Below are 22174 nucleotides of genomic sequence, written 5' to 3' on the forward strand. Positions count from 1 at the left end.
CACAGAGCCAAGAGAGAAGGAAAAATGTCAGGAATGCGGTTGCCCATCTCCCCTCTGCTGCTGATCTCCCGGCTGACCGTGTTGGAGCAAGGGGCAGCTCCCTTGTGTGGGCCGCCTGGCTGGGACGGCACTGATTACTGCCTTACTGGTGGGCCTAAATGAAGGCGTACAAGACTTGCAGATGGATTTGGTCCATGTCAATGATTTAATACATGCACATGCTTTGGTCAGAGCATAGGCAGGGAGAAGAAAGGTCTGCCGAGGTTATAGGAACGACCGCAGATGATATGAAAAGCGCAAAGTGTCTCACTGAAAGGGATGTCCCCTGTCTGTCCCATCCCCTAGCCCATTTTCTCCTCCTCATTGGAAGCACAATTGAGGTCATATTGTTTCCTGCCAGGAGGAGACACGATTTCATGATCTCCACCCTTGTTGCTGAAAATTCCCTGTCCTTCCCGATTCAGCCCCGGGATCTTGCCCAGGGACACCTGATGTGTGCAGAACCCAAACCCTTGTGCCAGCGTCCCGTCCTTGTGCCCCACAAAGAGCTGGATGGGTCCTAATCGGTGGCTTTATTTTATCTTAAAGAGAAGGGGAGAAATGGTACTGAGAAATGTTTTAAGCTTTTACATGCTTAATAAGACAAGTTTTAATTCCTTGGGATGCATGGCTGTTATGTTGGGTGATATTGGGGGGGGAGGGATGTCAATGGCTGGTTTTGATTTAAAAGTTCCTGCAGCATTTGCAAACCAGATGCGGTGGCACAGTGCTAACGGCTCGGTGCTAACACTGACGCCTTTATGCCATTGCTGCGTTGCAATGAACAGGAGAAAATAATGGGGGGAGAGTACGGTTGGGTTTGAAATATCCTTCTGTTGTAGTGATCCAGGAGGTGGCTGTTGGCACAGGTAAGGAAGGTTGTTAGAGGCTCTCGACTGTGAGCCCTAAACCCGGGGGACACGGGGGACGGTGCTCTCCGGGCAGGAGTAAGTGCTGTCAGAGCCCACGGGGCTGCGGCGGGCGCCGTTCCTGCAGCGTGGGATGGGGTGGCCTGGGTGGGGTGTTGGGATATGGCCATTAGGGAGGTCGACAAGGAGGACAACAGGGCCAGCGAGTTGTCATGAATGTGGTTTACAAAATGGAGCATCAGTGTCTGAGTGTTTCACTGCCCTTTCCCAGCAGGGTAGGACAGAGGGGCAGTGGCGGGCTCTCCATGTCGGCCGCGCGCAGTGAGCACGAGGTGTCAGAAATCATCGATGGGCTCTCAGAACAAGAGGTGAGACCAGGTTGTCCTTTCTCCTCCTCTTCATCCCTCACTCCACTCTTTTCTGAGGAAGCCAGGAGAGAACCACCAGGTCCCACAGTGAAATCTGATACCAAATCCCACTAACTTCAGGCCATGCTGAGGTTGGGGAGGTTGCCGTGATGCCTAATACACTTTCTGGGCAGGATCCAAAGTGAGGTGTTCATTTAATACCCAGAAGTATCTTTCCAGCCGCCTGAGAGATGTAACAGAGCTGTGCAATGGTTCTGCAGGAGCAAAACATGGAGCAAAGCACCCCAGGAGCTGGTGGCCAGTGGGTAGGGTTTATCGGCATTTGACTGCCTCTTGGGGACCTGAAACCCCAGCATGCTGCTCATCCTGGGGAGCACCCCACAAACACCTCCTGGCTGTTGGTTTAAACTGGAAGCGGAGGTGGGAAGGGAAGGGAGCCGGTGCCCTGGCTGCCGGGTGGAGGGGTTTTTCTGTTTTGTTTTGTTTTGAATGGGCTGTGCGGCTTGACACAGGGGAATCCTATGGAATGAATGGTTTGTACGTGAGCCAGTTGGCCCACATCTTCTGGGAGTGCTCCATTCATCTTGAAACATCCCCGTGACCTTGGCTTCGTTTGGATCTGGTTTCACAAGGGTTCCACTCTCTTGGCACGGAGGCGAGCTGCAGTGAATGGATCGTGTTTGGGAGGGGAGAGCAGCCATTGCCCAGCAATAGCTGAGATGTTTGCTGCCTGTGCGCCACAGTTCGCTCCCTGCCCTGGGTCCCAGGCAGTTTGCTGTTAGCCAGTTAAGGCAACGACCCGGAGGACATGGATCTCTGAAGCAGAGGGAAATTTCACAGCTCTGCAGAGGTCATGGCCAAGGGGAGCGTTAGACGATTGCTTCCGACCTCCTGCACAGTGTGCTTCTAAACTCCGCCCCGATAGCCTTCTGCTGAGCCCCAAGGCACCGCTTTGCTTGTCTCAGAGGAGACCTTAGGAGCTTCCAGCCCTTCCACAGGGTTGGAAGGAGCAGGGAGGTGAGAGCCGGGGAGCGTCGCTGGCAGCAAGGGCCAGCTCTCTGCCCCGACGCATTGCTGAAGAGGAGAGAGGTCTGGCGGGGTGTATCTGCAGCGCTCGGCACCCCGAGACCTGCCAGGCGAAGGGGGAGGCCCTGCGCTCTCAGCTGCAGGCAGTGCTCCTACCAGCTGCCTCTCTGCCTGCCGTGGCTCTGCACAGGGGCGTTCTCCTTTCGGCTGGGGTGGCCTGCGGTTGTCAGGGTCAATACTCTGGCTGCAAGCTGTCCCTGACCTCTCACAATGAGATGACACCCCCAGGGCATCTGAAGCAGCCGGTTGCTAAATGGGAGGTGTCCTAGTGAGGATGAGGAACGTGATGAAATGAGTTGAAACGTCCGTGTCTGTGCAGAGTGCTGTGTTTTAGGAAGAGGAGGCTGGGTCTGATCAGTCACGGCGGGGAAGAAGAGCAGTGCTGGGCAGGCCTGAGTTGGCAGCTTGCTGGAAGGATTGGACATTACTGTTCTCCCAGGAACCAGTGTCTAGCTGTAAATTAAAATAACAGCACTTGAGACCTTGCTTTCCTGGGTTAATATCTCTGACCAGTGCCATCCCAGGTGACAGGGAGTACTCGGAGTGACAGTGCTTGCTAGCAAACAAAAGAGGCTGGCCAGAGCATCTCTTTGTCCCCGCAGGGTGGACCTGTGCCGGGGGACCACCAGCAGCTCAGCCGAAGGGACAGTCCCGGTGTTTGGGCAGGGGATGGCACAAATGAGACATCACATTGGCCACTCTGTTGCAAATACTTAAGGAAACCAGTGTGCCCCGTCTGTCCTGTCCTGGTGTGCAGCCGGGGCTCTAGATGAACTTTGCGCTTGAATGGGATGGAGTAAAAGCATCAGATTATGTCCCAGGGTGTTGCAGTAAGAGGAAAGAAAGGAATGACGGCCCCGTTACGGTGACATTTGAAACCTCCTGGAACAATATTAGGTTTCCCGTGGAAGGGAAACACGACGTCTCCCTCTGCCCACCCTTTCAGAAAGCTCTGCAGAGCTGACCTGCTTCCCTTGCAATTTGGGGTGGGGAGCTGAACCTCCACATGGCCGTGGGTTTAGCTGGGAAGGGGTTTGCATTCCTTGTGCCACCGCTGCTTTGACTTGTCTCTCGTCATGGTCAGAAGCTGTTTTGCTCGTTAGATATTTCCATGCGGTATCTTAAAACCTTTTGTTTCAAAATGAAAGATTAATTGTTTCCTGGTTGACAGCGATAGCCTCTTTCAGCGTTTAATTTACAATTACTCTAACAATAAAGCTGTCTAGTGCTTGCTTTTGGATTCTCCTGTTCCTCCGCCTGTCCTTTCCTCTCGAACATCTGTCCTCTGTGGTCCCCGCGGGCCCATGGTGCTGACCAACTGTTCTCTCTGCTTTCCCCAAAGAACCTGGAGAAGCAGATGCGCCAGCTCGCTGTCATCCCGCCCATGCTCTATGATGCTGACCAGCAGCGCATTAAATTCATCAACATGAACGGCCTCATGGATGACCCCATGAAGGTCTACAAGGACCGGCAGGTGATGAACATGTGGAGTGAACAGGAGAAGGAGACCTTCCGGGAAAAGTGAGTGCAGCCCACATGCCTCTCTTTGCGTAGCCCTTGGGAAGTGTAGACAGGACCCGTGCAATGCTTTGGCCGGGGCCCCAGCACGTTAAGGCATGAATTTCCCAAGGGCTTGTCTTGCCCCCCAGGGACACAGCCGCAGTCGCTGTGTTGCCTTGGACCTGGGCACAGGGTGATGCACCTGCACAGAAAACGCAGACCTTTCTATATGGTTGGTGTGTTCGTGCCCCCGTGCAGAGATGCGGGAAGCTGCTGCCACTCACAACAGGGTGAGAACTAGAAGTTTTTCTGCTTCCCCTCGTTGTATCAGCCAGTTTAAGGATAAAGCCAGTGAAACCCAATGCTCCATACACTGTTACGTTTTTGGATTTACATGCCTGTCCTTTGGGCATTGCGTGTCCAGAGGGATTCTCGGGGCTGTCAACATCCAACCCCCCCATGCAGACCCCCTCAGGCTGCAGCTCCCAGCCGGTGCCCGTCCCTCAGCGCTCTGTCCTGCTCTCTGCAGGATTTGCCACCAGCTGCTGTTTCCATGGATGCATTCCCACATCAGACACGTGCAAACTCTGGCTGCGGTGCTTTCTCTTGTTTGCAAGCAGTGTTTGAGAAAAGCTTTGCTTTATCGACTGAGATCACTTGGGGGATTGCTGATCCCTTCCCTGGGTACCACCACGCTGTCAGCCAAGCTGTGGGTCCCAGCTCAGTCTCACATCCAGACTCCTCCGTATCTCGTAGCCTAGTGGGGACCCCGGTGTGTTTGCACAGAGGACCAGATCATCCTTGGTGCCCCCAGTGTGCCCTGTGTGTCTGTAAAAACAGAGCTGGAGTTCAGCTTCCAGGAGGATGAGCTCTGCCGGGGCTCGCTGCTCTGGACATGAGGGACACGTGGATGCCCCAGGGCCACCTTGTCCCTTGTGGCAGCACCACCTTAGTCTGGCCTCCAGACGATTGTGAGACAGCTCCGTGGATTACCAGCAAGCCCAGGACCAGCCATGCTGGAAGCCTCTCCGTGTCCGGGATCCCTCCTCCTGTCCCTGCTCATGATGACTCCTGTTTGCAGCTGAAATAACTAATTGCCAAGACGGACCAAAAAAGAACAAAACAAGCAAACCAGCTCTAAGCCTTTGGTAGAGGAGAATCCTCATTGCTAATTAGCCTTAAAATGTGACACTCCAAACAGCAAGGCTTGCCCGCAAATGACGCAAAGGCTAATTACTTGGTCTTTAATGGTGGGGCTGTGCCTGGCTAATGGGGCTGGAAGAATCCACACCCAGCTCGTGCATCCTGCTGTGCACGGCGGTTTCTGTGTCATCACCGTGGGTGATGGGGAGTTCGAGGCATAAATACAGGAGGATTTCAGGGCTCTCACAAAGCTCATTTTAAGAGATTGGTACTTAGGAGCTGTAAGGAGGGCCAAGGGTGTCTTGCCCCAGCTCTCGCCCCGATCCCGGTGTACGGGTAGCTGAGCTGCCTGGTGTGCTGCAGCTTCTGGCCTGGGTATTTAAGATGAACCAAAATTGTGTCATCTGTGTTCGTGACCCAGAGCCGGCCTCTTCTTGAGACTGTGAAAACCTGGTGCAACCTTTTGTTCAGCCCTGATGGCAGGAGCTCTCAGAGAAAACAGCCAGGCCAACAAGCTCCAGGTCTGAACGCATTTTAGCCGTTAAAACATAACCACGAGGAAGAGTCTGATTTGATTTGCTTCTGGGCAGGATTTCGGGTCTCTTTATTGAGAGTCCATCGCTAGCCCTCTCCCAGGGGGGCCGTGGTTTGCTGGTGAAGGAGCAGGGATGGCTGCGGTACCCCTTGATCCCACTCAGGCATCAAGGCCCTGTTGTGCTGGGCACTGTGAGAACGCAGCATCCGTCCCTCATCGCGGGGACACGGTCTGGCCCATGAAAAACAGTAGATTGTCATCCGCGTTGCCCCCGACACTGCGTTAACATCATTGACAACGTGGCCATGAAAACCCTGTCCCTTGGTTTGTGCTGTGTACAGCGTGATGAGCCAGCTCCAGAGCTGTGCTCTCATCCCAGTCTGTCTAAGCAGCCCAGCTGCTTTTCTTTTTTTATTTTTTGCCTAGCATTTCTGGTTTCCTTTTTTCTTTTACTTATTTATTTAGTCACGTGTCTTGGGGCATCTCCCTTGGTGTCTGTGTTATATCTGGGGCAGGGGGGAAGTTTTGACCTTCAAAACACTTGATGGCAGAAAGGCTGATAGAGACTTGGGTCCCCATTAAGCACCCGAGCATCACGCTCCCATTGCTGTCCATGCTCCTACCTCCCACGTTCCCCCCCATCCCACATTGTCACCCACAAAAGCCTCATCCTGGCTGCAGCAGAGATGAGATCCCTTGCTCTGGTGACCAGTTATGGTGACAGGGCTCTTGCAGTGCCACCCAAACCAGATGGGGGTCCTGCATCAAGAAGGGCATCAGCACGTGGGTGACAGCACCCACGTCCTGCTGCCGTGGCTGAAGTCAGTCAGGCCCTTTGCTGAGCTCAGCTTGGTGCCCTGACCCTGAGTTTGGCAGCGGGGCTGAGCCACGAAGGCGGGAGGAGAGGGCTCGACCAGCAGCTCCGGGGGAATATCCGGCAGGGCGGGAGGCACCAAGCTGCTCGACACGTCCCGCCCATGTTGCACCCACACCGCAGCCCGCCTGCCTCTTACCTCCGAACCATTTGCCCAGGGCACAGAGCCATCAGCTCCTGCGAGCTGGCAGAGCCACACATGCTGAGTGGGGCTGGCCCTGGCCACTTAGCTCCCTGGGGCAGAGCCCGTGCTGGTGGCAACCTCTATGCTGGGACCAGTGCTGTGCTCCAGCCCCGGCACAAGAGCCAGGCTCTCCGTGCTTCGGTGATGCACCAGTTAACTGCCAGCAGGAGCACCTCATGCCAAGGGCTTGTTGGCCTTCGGCACTCCCCCCCCAGCTAGGTGAAGGGATTTGTTGGAGGAGATGTCTTTGTGCCAGGGGACAGCTTGCACCCAGGGACAGCTTTCCCCCCGGCGGGCGATGCTCCCTCCCAGGCTGCCAGAGCCGTGGGCAAGCCTGCTGACAGCTTCTCTGCTCGCTGGGCAGCATTCCTCGGAGCCGCTGTGCCACCGGGGGTCTCTTGAGCAACTCGGCAATGTGGCAGCTCCATGCTTCCTCCTGGGGTTTGGGTTTCCCTTCGTGTCTTTTGCAGCTGCTCCTGACAGCCCAGCCAGGCTTTTGGGGTCCTGCTCAGCGGCGGGGGCACCCCTGGCCGTGCTGCGGGGTGCCTGTGCTCGGCCATTGACAGTGATTCCTCGCCCTTTCCTTGCCAAATCCTGAGGCCTCGTCCAGGTGTGCAGCTGCCCTCTGTGCCCATCCTGCCATTGGTACGGGTTTGTGTGGCTGTGGGATCGAGCAGGGTGATGGGCAGCTGTCGGGCACTGCCAGCCCCCCTGCCCTCTCCCACCCCGTGATGAACATCTGCGCATCGAAGCTCCCAACCAGCCCGGCTCAACTGGGCTAAATTTAAAGTTCTTGTCTTTCTGGGAAACTGAGCAGCAGACAAATATTTTCTCAAACGCCTAAGTCCCTCGGGGAGCTGGCCTTGCCGCTCTGGGCACGGCAGCCCAGCTGCAAGGGGGGTCAGAGCCGGCACCCACACTAACCCTCTCCCTCTCACTCCCGCAGGTTCATGCAGCATCCAAAGAACTTCGGCCTGATCGCATCCTTTCTGGACAGGAAGGTAAGCCTCCCTGCCTGGCTTTCACCTGCCTGGCGCTCTCTTCTCCATCGCGCCGCTCCTTTTGGTGCTGTAGCAGCCGGTGGATGCTGGGCATCTGTGGGCGGTGGTGGCTCAGAGCCCCGGGCACGGTCCAGACACCTCCCGGCTCCCTACAGAGACAAGGGACTGACTCAGCTGCGGAGCGACAGAGCCGCGAGATGTGTGAACGCATCCAGCCTGGCACGTAGGCGTTGCAACCCACCCCGTGATCTGCCTGAGGGACCTGCTTTCCAGCATCTCCTGGAGGCATTTTGCACCAGCCAGGCTGTCACACAGGGGGTGCGGGCACCCAGCTGCCCAGCACAAAGCAGAGGGGTCCCCTCCTCGTGCAGGGAGGGGATCTTGAGGGTGGGCTGAATCCCAGTTCATCCAGCAGTTCAGGTTGGTGTCATGTAAGCACACACACCTCCCCTTGGTGTTTAGGAACAGTTTGCTCGCAGGAGGACCTGACCTTTCCCAAGCCTCTGTGTTGTGCTTCTTGGACTTTTCCTTTTTGCTGTTAATTTGGCTGATGGAAGATTTGAAAAAGAGATCTGAAGGAAGAGCAAGTCTCTGGTCCCGTTCTGAGCAAGGCCAGGTACCTTTTGTGGGACAGGCCCTATGGGCAGATCCTGGACAGACCCAGCCTGGAAAGGCAGTGATGGACCAGGTGCTCTCCTGAGCAAGGAACACTTGAGAGCTGCTTCTTCTGTGGTCCTTGTAGTTAGTTGCATCCTCTGCCCATCTCATGCAGTGTTTCATCCATGCAGTGTCCACGCGCTCTGGGGGAACCCCTCTGCTTTCAGGGGGGGTGGCCTGCAGATATCCCTTCCAGCCTAAACTGTTCTCTGATTCTGCATGACTCAGGCTGGGGAAATTATTTATAAGACCTTGACTTTCCTGCCCAAAGCAGCAAGCAAGCAAAGGCCAGCAGCAATCTCGTGCTGCTGTTGTCACTGTAAGATACCAGGCTCTTTTTAGCCTTTCCCACTTGTTAAAGCCGAAAGCGGTGGGACTTGGATGATGCTCACAATCCAGTCTGTGTTCCAAGCTGTAAAATGTCTTCTAATTTTATTTGTACTCGTTTGTAAATCAGGCTGTAATTATGATACAGAACACATCCATTATCCTGTTGGAGAGAGATGCAAAGTATGGCTCCATGTAATGAATTAATAGATTTTTAAATTGCACTATAAAAAAATAGTGATCTTAGCCCTTGGAACAGATGACTGTAAGTTTTTGTGTTCGCGTGTGTGTGTATAATCAGGGCTAGATTAGAAAGAGATCCAATTAACACTTTAAAAGTTGCAATCTGTTTTTACAAATGGTTCCACTCCTTGCACGGGGATAGGGAGAGCGCAGCCCCCATGCACCCTCTGGGAGCATGCAGCAGCACCCTCTTCCCAGGCGCTTGCAGGCGTGATGGGTCTGTGGGATTATTTCTGTTCACGCAACCACTGATCCTGTATGTGAAGGTGTAGCCCAAGACCAGTGTTCAGGTGCGCACCCAGTTCAGCAAAGGACTTTTCCCAGCGTGGGCACGCTCCGTGCTGTTCAGGAGCAGAATATGTCTTGGCCACGGCTCCTTGTTTTCCTAACGTGTCCGATCCGGGACAGCGCTCGCGGAGCCAACTGCTGGAACAGGAGTTGGGATGGTGGCTCCTGAGCGCCGGGATCTCAATCTGTCTGTGGGAAAGTCGTGCACACTGGAGCCAGCGAGCTTAACGGCTGGAAATAATGCTAGCTGACAGTCGCGTGGCAGGTTGTGCCTCGCGTAACCACAACACAGGGTGACAGGCGGCTCTCCTTCTTCTGCCTTTAGTTGCCACAGTCATCTGGGGCCAGCCCTTCCCCCTGCTTTGCTTCCAGTGAGGGGTGCCCTCTGCTCTGCACCCCTGTCTCCGTCTTGGCATGTCCATGGGACGGCCCCAGTCTGTCCCGTGGAAGAGCTGAGCCTTTCTACTAGGTCAACGTGCATTGCCCCCCACTTCCAGCTCCACCAAAGGGCTTTGGGAGGGATGTGCAGGGAAGCCTGTTTGGGCTGCAGATCTTCAGAAGTAGCAGGAGCCCTGGCGATGGCAGGGCCTGAACACTGCTCCTGTAAGTCTGCACCCTGACAGAGCGAGGGGCCGGGACCTTCTGTTCCCTGACTTGCCTGTGTTGTTGCAGACGGTGGCAGACTGCGTCCTGTATTACTACCTGACCAAGAAGAATGAGAATTACAAGAACCTTGTAAGAAGGAATTACCGGCGGCGCGGGAAGAGCCAGGTAAGAGCTGGAGGAGCGCATGGAAACGTCATCCCTCAGGCTGAGCAAGGAGCTGCAGCGCTTTGCACTTGCAGCTTCTCAGCAGCACTTTCTCTGAGCACCCCAAATCCTTCTGTTCTCCCCTCCCCAGATGGAGATCTTGCTTGCAGACTGAGATGGGGCTGTGGTTTTGCTCTGTGTAGCTTTTCAGAACATCCTGTTTTCTGGCAGTTGATGTTTGTCCGTCTCCGTGCCAAGGTCACAGTAGCTTTGAAAAAGCAAACAACAAACCCAAGATGCTTGAAAAAGGGGATGGAGTGAATGCAGAAGACCTGGCCAGGTGTCAGGAGTAGTACGGGGTTGCCCATGCAGCCTGTGGCTCTATGCGAGGACCGAGTGGGGCCCGTTTCTCTCTCCCCTCCAGAGATGGCAGCCGGCGTGCCAACAGGGACAGGGCTCCTGGGGGCTGCGTGCTGGATGGGGATGCTCCTGCCTTGCAGAGCCTGCCCAAGGCTCTTTCTGTGGGCAAAGGTATGGGAGGAGAATGGCTTGGGTGGGAGTGACTTCTGGTGACCGCCTGAGCAGAGGCATATAAAGTGCTATCTGAAGTGCTGGAGGGTGTCTGAGATCCCCGAGGGGGCTGGCAGATTTGGCGCTGAAGCTAGAGGAGACCCTTAACCCTTTGGTTAAGGGCCAGGCAGGTACCTAGGGCACCACGAGGTGTCTGGGGGTAGGTGACTGAATCAACCCTTGCCGTTACATAGCCTAGATATAAAATTAGACGCGACCATGCCAGTGTTGCAGCTGATACCACGATACCAAGGTACTCAGATAAGTGCTGACCTTTTGGGCAGGTACCTTGTCCTCACAGATGCTTTCAGCTAGAGGAAGGTCCTGCTGGTAGATCCCCAGGTCCATGAAGTGAACGATTATCCATGTCATGAGGAGAGTGAGGTGACCGCAAAGGGAGTATCTCTCCAGATAACATGGGGGTAGGATGGAAAAACTGGCCTGGCCCATGCCACCACTGACATCAGCAGCTCCTCACACTGCATGGCCATAAAAAGCAGCACTTGGGTCTAGATCCTGATTGGGAGGCAGATAGGTAGCTTCGCTCCAATTTGATTTCTGCAGCATTAAGACATCAGAATAGCTAGCACATGACGAATGTCATGGACGGGGCCCAATTTTCCCTTCTTTTTTTCAGAGACATTGGAGATGGATAAAGCCCTATTAGATTATCCAGTCTCTCTCCCAGCAAACACAGGGTGGTTCCCTCCAGTACATTTTTATAGTGTTTACCATGGTCTGTTTTGTTAGATCACAGCAACTAGAACATGAGGCCACATTTGTTTCTTGTTAGCAATGGAGACATTTAGCACAGCTCATTCTGGTTTCAATGTTAAGTTGAGCAAGTAACAAGTGTGGAGGGAGAGAGACAATCTAACGCTCTGCTCTGCATCTACCTACCTACCCCAGCAGCCACCTGTGCCCAGCAGGTACTATTTGTATTTTGGTTTTTAAAAGTATCCAAAGCATCCTTCGCTGCAGAATTTCCCACGGCGCTTGCCCTCACTGATGAGTCTGGTCCAGCCTGGGCAGTCGTGATCATGTGCTGCCATTTGGAGCCTCGTTCAGTGCCAGCCTTTGGAAGCAGGGACTTGCTGCATTGACCGTAATAAAAGGCAGGACTGGTTTTGCAAGTAGGGGGTGGCAATGTTTGTAAATTGTTAAGAGGCAGAGGCTGCTGGGCTCTGAGGGGAGCGGATTGCACCTCCACTGGAGCGGAGCTCGACCAGAACGTTATTGATTTGGAAAGAAGAGTCAAATCTGTGATTCTGGGGGGGAAAGTGAAGCAGTGAATATTTCCTGTTACTATGGGATGCTCAGGTGGAAGACGAGATATTCAGACAAGCTTCAGGAGCCCAGGGCTGGCTGCACAAATAGCAGTAGGAGAGAGGTGCAGAACAAAAGTTGCTGCATAAAATCCAGCCTGGAGCAGCTCTCCCCCAGAGATCTTGGGAGGTCTTGAGATGCACACTTTGTGCTGCAATACCCCCGCTATTTCTATACGTCGCTTGCGTCCGTTTCCTGCGAGGCTGCGTGCAGGGGAGCGCTGGAACAGCCTGCGTGCAGGCTTGGGAAGGGCACGCTGCTGTGGAGGGGAGACAGTGGAGCTGGTGGGACAGCACGGCCGGGTCTGTGCCGCAGAGGGAGGCTGTGCTGGGGAGAGAGTTGTTTTAGGGTGGGATTTTAAGGTAATGAAGCAACGTGGTGTTAAAAGTCTTGCCAGAAGCTGGTAGGAGTGGTGAAGCATCTCCCATGCACCCCTTCATGGAGCCGGGGTCTCCCCTGAGCGCGGTGCCGACGGGACCTGCTTTCCCAGGCCAGGCTGGGTCACCATGCGGCTGTGCAGAGCAGCACGGGAGAGGTTAGATCCTGGCAAATCTGGAGGCCTAGGATGGAGGGATGCTCCGGATGGGATTTTTGCTTAGTGAGGACCTTCAGAAACTGCTCAAATTCTGCCTACACCTGCAGAAGGTGTTCTCATTTGGGAGCAACCTGTCCCAGAGGCTCAGCCGACACCTTGGCTGCACGTCCTCCCTGCTTGTTCCCGGGGGGGTCCCCCTTCATTGTACCAGTTCAGCCATTTGCGGGGCTATCGACTGAACTGGGCTGCGAGGAACTTAAGCGAGAAGCTTAAAATAGCTTCTGTTGGCCCCAGATTGTTTTTAACCCCATGTAGGTCCCTCATCCTGTGGCCTCGCAAAGAGTTGGGGCTGCGGCTGGGGAGCAGCAGTGTTGGGCTTCCCCTGCACTGGGGGCTCTGCCTTCACCTGCCCGGTCTCAGCCACCAGAGACGGTGACAGGATGAAGGACAGGAGACACGATGGGACGGCACGGGGATGGGCAGCGTGCAGGGAGGAGCTGGGGCTGTGAACACTCTTCTTGCAGCGCTGGGAGACATGGCACCGTGTTCCCGGCGCTGCCTGTGCTCCAAGCACGGATTTTCCTGCTGGTAAGGGTTCAAGCAGTTAAACGCCAAAAGTGAGATATAATTGATTCAGAGGAGGGGAGGAGAGGTTGACTTTGATATCAGATGAGAGGATCGGATGAGGTCTGATACAAATAGCGTTTCAAGTGGCCCTATGCTGTTTTCTCACTCCTTTTCTCACGGAGAGGTTGGTGGTCTTATTTGCTCTTGGAGGCTGCAGGGAGCTTGAGAACGAAGTGGAGATAATTACACGTAGAAATAAAGCTACTCTGGTGTCAAGATTATCATTGTGGCCTACTTATTAAAAGTCCATTAAAAAATAAGAATCCCACTGCTTCCTGGCTGATGGTCCCCTGGCAAAGGATATTCCTCATAAAGCTGCTACTTATTGCTAAAAATCTCCTGCCAAGAGCGGGGACTTCACATGATTCTGCTTCCAGTTTGTCAGAAAACCGAGCAGCCGCCCGCTCTGAGGCAGGGCGCATGCTCCCGGCACACCGCCTCCCCCAGCGCCGATGAATGAAAGGCGCATGCATTTGATGGATCATTATGCATAATATTCAGGCTCCCATGATGAATATCCTTTCTAAAATAATCCTCTGTGTTTGGGTATGGAAAATGCCATTTAACCCTGAAAGGGGGGAATCAATGGGAAGAGGAATAACTTCCAAGCATGTAATTGCTCATTGGGAGGAAAAAAAAAAAGGAAAAAGTTTGAGTCATGGTAAAACGGTCTGATCCAATATTCAATGTATAGTAATAAGCCTAAATTTGCATGAGCTTGTAATGAAAAGGCCCTTGCGTGGATGTGTCGCCTGGGGGGCTGTCGCAGTTGCTCTTCAGGGTATTGCAAAGAGCATCTCTCTGCAGACACCCCTAATTCTGTAGCGGGGGGCACCAAAATTGAAGCTAGGCAGTTAGCGCCATGTGCTTCGCTCTTTGGGCAAGCTGTTCAGCCGGGCTGTAATAGCACAAGCGTTGGGCTGAAACTGTGCTGGAAGCAAAGTGACTCTATTTTAACATAATTACTCTGTGCGGAGTGGGGGGTTTTTATTCCAGAATAAATTCGCTTTGATTTTGGAGTAGCGTTGCCCGCGTGGCAGTGGAGCGGCCGCAGCACGCCGGTTATGCTTCCTGCAGCAGCGTTGGTGAATTCCTGGGGGGAGAAGCTGCCCGTCTCCTGCACAGTGCTGGGATGGGGAGGCGGGCGGCTGTCCTGCCCGGCAAAGCCGCCGGTGCTCTCGCCGGCGGTGGGTTGGTCAGCAGCAGCGATGGGCGGCCGGAGGAGCCGCCTGCCCATCCTGAGGATGACTCAGAGGTGGATGAAGTCATGCGTCGCGGTGGATGGACGCGGCCCGCAGGACGTGCCGTCATGCCGGTCCCCCTCGGCGCTGCTGTCAGACGGCGCTCACGTATTACCCGGTGAAAGGGCCCCGTGCGTTAGTGCTGACGCTTTCGAGGACTCGCTCCGGGGGGACCGGAGCCGCCTGGACCCCCCCCCTTCCTCCGCTGGGGAGCGGTGCCAGAGCCGTGCCGGCGGGGCGGGGGCTGCGGCGTGACCTGCCAGGGCCGACGGCGCGATCCCCTGCCAGGGCCGACGGCCTTTCCCAGGCCCACCCTCTTCCCTGCCCCCTGCCAAAACCCAAATCGAATTATCCGTCCCGCCAGCTGTCCCGCCCTCCCCAAACACAAACCATTCCCCTTGCCGACGCGGATAAACAGCCCCAGCCTGGATTTTTATAAACAACCCATTTACTTTTTTCGCGTAAGCGCCGTCCCCGCCAGTGAGGCTGGCAGGGGCTGGCAGGGCTTGGGCTGCCAGACGGGCGCTGCCTGCCTGCGGCTCCAGGTCTCCCTGCACCCTGTCCCCGGTGCAGAAGCAGAGCACCCGCTATGGACCAGCCTTGCCCTGCCATCACCTCTCCTCCCTCTGTGAGGATCAGGTCCAGAGCTCAGTAAAATGCCTCTTACACCGCAAATTGTGCGTGTGCCCCTGCTCCGTTAACCACAACGGCTAATGAGATGAATGATGAGTATTTATTTCTGGGAAGCATTTGATTTTCATCAATCCAGGGAGCGGCTCCTCATTAGTGACAAAGGGTTTGACAACTTCTCTTTCAGATGCGGAGAGATACTTGTCATAAAATCCTGGTTTAATAATGCAGCACATCGTACAGAAACAGCCCTGGATGTGGGCAGTAAACTTTGCTGCCACGAATACCAATAAATTATTCTGTAAGCATTTAAGCCTGTGCTGACTTGAGCACTGTATTTTAAACAGCACTGAGATTATCAGTGGAGCAGGCAGGGGGGAATGGTTGTGGCTGCAGAAAGGTCTGTGATGGAGCAGTTTGCGTGGTTGGAAATGACACCTGGGATGTCAGCATTGGGGTGTGGGTTCATCTTCTGCTGATGGATACTGCTGTGAGGTGGCCCTGCTTGTTGTCCTGTCCCCCCGGCTCTGCCTCATCCCGCCGGCTGGGCCGTGTCGGTTTGCTGCTGGGACACAAAGGGGATTGAATTTGGCTCATTTTCTGGACAGGTCCGCAGCGTGACAGCACTGCTGGTGGCTGGGGAAACCTGCCTGGCCAGGATGGGGTGCAGGACCCACGAGAAGAAGTCAAACCTGGCTAGACCCCGTGGTCCTGGTCCTGCTTGAGTGCGGTCTCACGGGGAGAAACGTCTTGCAGAGCATTTATCCCTTGGGTGCTTGTGTGTGCGCTGCTCGGCACAGGCTCTCGCTCTTTAAATCTACATCTTGTAGCCAAAACAAATCCAGACAAAACCAAGCTAACCCCCAGAATTCTCAAAAGTGGTCCAAAGCCATCCTCAGAGAGCAGCGGGCTTCCTGTGAGCACGGAGGGTCGTGCTGGAGTGTGTTTGGAGGCAGCAGGTCCTGCACAGCGGCTGGTGGTACACAACTGGCAAAGAAACTGGTTTCCATCAGGAAAAGTGGTTGTTTCTGGGAAAACACCCGTCTCTCGTGCTTTTCCTACAGCTCGGTGTAGCTCAGGCAGTTCCCGGCTCACAGGGCAGCCTGACAGCAGTGCCGGGGGGATCATGGACGAGGGCTCGGGGTCTGCAGCCTGTCCTGTACTTTGCTAAATGCTCTCTGCCAGGGCCCGCGTTCGCCTCCATGCCTCGAAACGGGAACATCCACCTGCCCTCTCCGGGATGCCAAGATTGCCGGGTACCGAGTGTGCGGTCAAGGCTGGTAAAGGGCTGTCACCCATGGGCCGTCACTGCCCTGTCACGAGGGAGGCTGAGCGTTGGGGTGCCTGCACAGAGGAGGTGGGCAAGGTGTGAGACACGGTGATGTTTGAACTGATATCGATCCTGTAGCCCTCCGTTGGCGCCTGCTCTTTCAGTCTGGGCTCTCCTCGCTCCCAAACCCTGTCCCTCAAGTATGCCCCATAAGGTGCATCGTGCCCATTACCCCATTACGAGGGCGCTGCAGCTTTCCTGCAGCCCTGCCACCCCTCCGGGCAGTGTAATCAGGCAAACACAATGGAAACTCGCATTCCTGAAATCCCAGCTGCAGTTTTGGGGGTGATTAAATGAGAATGATGCGGCCATATTTGGGAAAAGAATTGAAGGATGCATTGCCGCGGGAGGATGGCTGCTCAGTCCCCGGCTCCTGACGCAGCCTCGCAGGCTGCTGGCAGCGCAGGGACGGCAGCGAGACCTGTGGGCTCGGAGCGAGGACGGGCACCGGCAGGCAGGGACACGCAGCCGCTTCCCTCTGAGGTAGCACTGGCACGGGCTGCTGATGGACCACTTGCTGACGGATCCTTCGGCCACTACAGCCGGGCTCTTCCGTGCAGCTTGATTGCGTCTGCAGTTAGCGATAATAAAATAGTCACTTAAAAGTGACGTGAACCCCCCCATTCCAGTTGGCCCCCGAGTTCAGACTCGTGTTTCTCCAGCAGCAGGTCGATGCATCCTCCCAGCGAGCGCTCCACCACGCCTGCGCCCACGTGAGTACTCCTCAGGACGGGGGGTTGGGATCCAGGCTGGGCATTACCAATCCCAGCGGGGGACCTGCAGCATCCTCCCGGCAGGACAGGGAGTGATAGAAGTGGTTGGATTTTGGGATGAGTTGTTTTATCTGTTCTTGCGATCCAGGTTTGACTGGGAACGGATGGGAAATAGGTCGCGTCACTGCTAAGTTGCTTTCTAAAGCGGGCACAGCTGAAAATCCTGGAGAAAGCTGCTTCCGTGAGGATATGGGGCTTGCTTTGCCCCTGGTACGTCTGCAGCGTGCGTGGATGCTGCTCTGCATCCCACAAGCCGCCGACCCAGCACCTTCCTCTGTTGGCAGGGCTCGGAGGGGGGTCAGCATGTGGCCGAGGGGCTGCAAGCAGGGGAGAGCGGGGTAAAGCAAACCACAGGGAAGAGAAAACACGTGTTCCCCGCCTGGGACAGAGTGGGGGCTCATCTCCACTGCTTCCAAACGTTACGCGCTCTTCCCCTCGGGTCATTTTCCCTTCGCAAGCAATCAAATCACTTTTTAAAAAACTTAGCAGCGACCCAGAAAAGAAACATTTCCTCTTATGGAAAAGCCCTCGGTGATTTAAGGAGGGATCCAAGCGAGCAGAGTCCTGTAAAAATCACTTCTGTGCTTCACTGAGATCAAGGAGCGAGCGGTGGGAAGGCGTCAGTGCCCGCTGTGCTGGGCTGAGCTGCACAGGGGCCCCTGCCCAAAAAGCTCTCATGTCCAACAGGCTCCCGGTGCCACCTGAGATGAGCCCACGCTTGGGTGCACGCACCGGACGCGGTCGTGCTGTGGTCTGGCGAGTGATGCTGCAGGGTCTGGCATCTCTGCAGTCCTACAGCTGGCGCCTCTCCTCATCCCGGGCATGCTGCTCGCCCCCAGGACCAGCAGCCTGGAAGATGGCACGGGGCTTTCCCGTGGCACAGCAGGGCAGCCCAGCTGTGGCTTCCAGCGCTTTGCTGCTGGCACTGGCCATGTTTTGTGGCTTGTGGTGCCGGAGAGCTGCGCTGGTGAGTGTGCGCGGGGCCTGTTCAGCGCCTCCCGGGATGCTGGGCATGGCCCCGGCGTTTTCCATCTCTGCCATGTAATGATTGCTGTCTTGCAGGGTTTGTTGTTTACCGGCAGAGGAGCAGCACAGCTCCGGGCCATCACGGTCAGAGATGAACCGAGCGAGCCCCATGCTCGCTGCCGTACTCCTTATCAAATCTGAGCCTGGCCCTTTGATTTCTCGACTTGCTTCCGCAGCCAACAGCATCAAACCCAGCCCCGGGATGCGAGCGATCAAAGCCAAGTCGCCGGCAGACATTCCTCTTCCTCTCCTTGTTGTTTTGGCAGTGGCTTGTTTTGCTTTGTGGTTTCTCCCATGAGTAGAGGGTGCCACGTGTGGTCGTAAGAAGCCAGGCTGTGCAGTGGTGGGTGGCAGCGAGGGCTGAGGCATTCCAGACCATCGGATCAGAGACTCCAGGCCCTGGGAGTCTGTTACGTGATACATACATGTATTTCTAAGCCATCCTTCCTGTGCTCCGTATCCAGCCTGCTGCCGAGACAGGTAGGGACATGAGGGGAGTGCTGTTTGCAGTGGCCATACAGTGTCAGACCTCGGTGGCGGGCACCTCGTCCTCTGCTACAACATTGGTGAACGGGGAAGGATGCTCCAGGGGAGACCTCGGGTGCTTGGGCAGCGTGGTGGCTAAAGCGGAGGCTGGCGCTGTGGGTGCTCAGGGGGCGAATCCCTGCCCTGGCTGTCGTTGGTGTGACATGCCAGAGGGAGAGTTTGAAAGCAAGTGGAAGGATGGATGCGGGTGGTGGAGGAGAGAGGACGCTTCCAAGCCATGGCTGCGTGGTGCCAGCCCTGTTCCTGGCAGAGATGCTCTGCACAGCGTCCCGTGGGGCTGGGGAGAAGGGTGGGAGCCGAGTGCTGAGTCCCACCAGCTGTGCCGCAAAGAGCGCAGTGCATTCTGCCCCGCGGTGCTGGTACGGAACCCCGTGGGACGTTTAGGGTGATGCCAGCAGGCACCCATGCATGCACACGGCCATCGCAGGCGTGCTGGGGCTCCTGGAGATGCAGCAAAGCGAACCCCAGGTGTTCCTGGCCAGCGTAGCGCAGGCCTTTTGTCTTTTGCTTATCTCAAGCTGGTTTTAATTTGCAACTCCCTGATTGCGTGCAATGACCTCGGCCTGAGCCTGCTCTGCAGCTGAGTGCCCCTGGAGAACATCATAAATGCCATTGATCTGAAGTCACCCGCGGGAGAAGCGAGGAGCCAGCGCCCTGCACGCGGGAGAGGCGGCACGGCCAAGTGAGCGCTCCCGGCTGCTGGAGGGGATGGGGCTCGCGCCAGCGGGGTGCCACTCCCTCCAAAGCCCCTGTGGAGGCAGACTTCGGTGTGACGCGGTGGGGAGAGGGTTGGCATGCATCACCGCGCCGCTTGCAGTGAGCCTGTGGCAAGGGCTGCAAAGCCGCCTTCGAGCAAAAACCCCGGAGCTCGCTGCCTGCAGTACCTGGGGATGGGCTTGAGCGGCAACGAAATGAGCTGCCTCGCAGCTCAGCCTGGCACGCACGGCTCCCTCTGCATGAGGGCGTAGAGGGTCGTGGTTTGCTCCCTCCTGATTTAAGGAGCAAAGAGGAGTTGGTGGTTTCTGTGGTGTGTTATCCTCTGTAAGAGCCTAGGGCACCGTAATGACGGCAGTGGAGGTGATGCACCTGCTGGCAGCCAAATGGCATCCCCCATGCAGCCAATCCGCCCTCGAAACCTGCCGTGAGAGAGAGGAGATGTCACCCCCGGCTGGCACTTGGGCTCGGGGACGGGGTCTCGCACAGTGCCGTCGCCGTGACCCGAGCCGGTTCCCCACCAGCGTGTTCACCAGCAAGCGGCATGGCTGGGGGTGGCAGGAGCTGGTGGTCCTGGGGTGGGAACAGGACTCCCAGGGATGAGCTCAGCTAAACATCACGGGGAGAGTTGCTGTGAAATGGTGACCATGCCTGTCCCTGTCCCAAGCAGGACCAGGACTGGGGAACAGAGCCGTGCTGGCAACAGTGGTGTGTTGGTGCGTATTTTGAAGGTGCTGCGGAGCAGGGAGTGAGGGGGGACTGGGAGAGGGTGCGGGTGCCTCAGTTGCAAGGTGCACGGTCCAGCAGTTAACACTGGGATGTCCTGCGGGCAGCGAGGGAGATTTCTGGCATGGTCCCCGGTCCCCTGCTGCAGCCCGGCACATCTTGCCACGGAGGGGATGGGGAAGGCAGGAGCAGTCATTTTCCAGAGGTTTGCAAGTTTGGAAAATAAATAGCCCTGCGCCGTAGGTTAAGCTTGGCATCCTGGCGGATTAATCACGCTGGCTGTAGCCAGCACTGAGAGCCCCGGTGACGAGAGCTGTGGTTTATAGATGATGATTCATCGACTCGACTTAGAGCAACCACGTTATTCCAGCAGATTGCAAAATCATAAGAGGAATGTTGTGGTTAGTTTACGGCTTAACTATGCAAATCGTCAGGAAGCCTTCAGAGCCGGAGAACGTAAGGCACAGCGCGCCCGGATGGCTGGGCGGTGAGCAGGGGCCGGGAGCTGGCGATGGGGCTGTCGGGGACCGGCCGCTCGCGGGAGCCGGGGAGCGGGGAGGTGAGTGATTTGGGGGGAGATGATGGTCCGGAGCTCACGGTGAGTGTGCGAGCGGCGCGCTTCAGAGGTGGGGGACAGGCTGCCGGCCGGGAAGGGGTTTCTGGCTGGTTTCACCGTCTCTGTGCCAAGGCGGCAGGCGTCTCCAGCGGGGCTGGGGAGGGTGAAGGTGGGGAGCTGCTTCCCCCACCTCCTCCTGCCCTCCCGTCCTGCTTCCAGAAGCAGGCAGAGCTTCAGCGGAGGAAGTAAACAGAGTGGGAGGAGCTGCACCTCTTCCTTGCCGGGGCTTTCTCCCAACCAGACCTGTTGCCGGGACTTGCAGCAAGTTGGTCGGTTCTCAGCAGGGCCAGTGTTTCGATATCCGGGACCTACCTGGAAGCCGGTGTTCCCCAAAAGCACGCTTGGAGCCGGAGCTTTGCAGCGGCTGAAATCCATGTGACGTGCCAGCCCGATGGAGCTGGCCGGGCAGGGCGAGCAGTGTCGCTCCGGAGGGGAGCCGGGTGCCGGGGCGAGCATGTGTGTCTGCCCGCGGGCCCCGGTGAGGGGGTGGCCGGCAGCGCATGCGGTGTTCCCGGGAGGGCTGGCAGCGCTCTGCTCCTCTCCAGCTGCTCCGGGGCCGGTGGGAAATTGGGATAGAGGTGAGCAGATGTTTGTAATTACGGAGCAGCTCACGTCGGAGCACGGGGAGCGTGCGGAGAAGGAGGCCGCCCGTCCCCGTGGGCTTGGAGCAGGATCGGCCTCTTGCTCACGCGTCCCGTGTGTGATTTTGTCCTGGGGCCTTTTTAAATAAACAGGATGTGTTGGCAGCAAAAACAAGCAGCAGTGATGCGTCCAGCGGTTAGAGCGTCGGACCTGGGAGGGAGGGACAGGAGGGACAGCCCTGCCCTCTGCCACAGGCATCTTCCCTGGCCTCGGGCACATCCCTTCACCTTCTTGTGCAAGGTGGGGAGCACATACCTGCTTTGCCTCCCAGAGGTGGGGTGCCTCATCCCCAGGGGGGCAGGGATGTAGGCGGAGAGAGGTTTGAGCTTGCTAAGAGCCAAACAGTTTTGGTGTCGGCCTTTGGTGTGTCCGCTAAGAGCTGACCCACCTGCCGGTCCACCTCTAACCGGGGCAGCATGAATCAGAGGAAAACATCGGCTGGTAATTGGGGAAGCATTTCCTGGCCTGTCACGCTTTGGGATGGCGTCCCATCCCTTGAATCATCCAGAGCTGGTCTGCGTCCAGCGCTAAGAATAGCCTCCCCGTGCACCGCGGGGGCAGCCGTGCGCCGGGAGGGGGGGACTGGCCAGCTCGCGGGTTCCCGGCTGTGACTTCCTGACACTGTGCCGTGCTGTGGTCCGGCTCTGATGCCGACCGGTCTGAGGTTTGGGGTAGAGCACGTAGTGCAGATGGCCGCCATGGTCGGTCCCCGGGGGGGGGGGGGGCAGGGGGTGTCCCACCTCCTTTCCCTGAGTGCCGCTTGTAGCTGAGCTCTTGCACAGCTTTGTTAGGGACCCCAGGGTGCCAGCTCCCACCCAGGGCTCTGGGTGCTTCAACCAGCCCCGCAGCCTCCAGCCCAGCATGTACCCCAGGGTGGGATGTAAGGTGGCATTTGTGAGCGTGGCTGTCCCTGGAGGTGCTTTCCAGGGTGTTTGGGGGGTGCCCTGTGTGCCCACGTGGTCTTTGCTGTGCAGCTGAGCCTGGGCACAGGAGATAAGCCGTCACCAA

General features: G+C 56.5%; 1 protein-coding gene across 11 annotated transcripts in view; it reads left to right on the top strand.

The window, feature by feature from the left end:
* Positions 1-22174, top strand: part of NCOR2 (nuclear receptor corepressor 2) — a 258314-nt gene that overhangs the window by 167233 nt on the left and 68907 nt on the right. For 6 of the 11 annotated variants that reach the window (XM_076352524.1, XM_076352529.1, XM_076352530.1 and 3 more), the window contains exons 11-14: positions 1180-1276; positions 3705-3883; positions 7545-7599; positions 9787-9885. In XM_076352524.1, the coding sequence (XP_076208639.1) occupies positions 1180-1276; positions 3705-3883; positions 7545-7599; positions 9787-9885 (430 nt within the window). Of the gene's footprint in view, positions 1-1179; positions 1277-3704; positions 3884-7544; positions 7600-9786; positions 9886-20404; positions 20468-22174 lie in introns of those variants that run through there. The other 5 variants (XM_076352525.1, XM_076352528.1, XM_076352533.1 and 2 more) reach the window with 2 other exon arrangements.

Source organism: Aptenodytes patagonicus, chromosome 15, assembly GCF_965638725.1.
Source record: "Aptenodytes patagonicus chromosome 15, bAptPat1.pri.cur, whole genome shotgun sequence".
Lineage (NCBI taxonomy): Eukaryota > Metazoa > Chordata > Aves > Sphenisciformes > Spheniscidae > Aptenodytes > Aptenodytes patagonicus.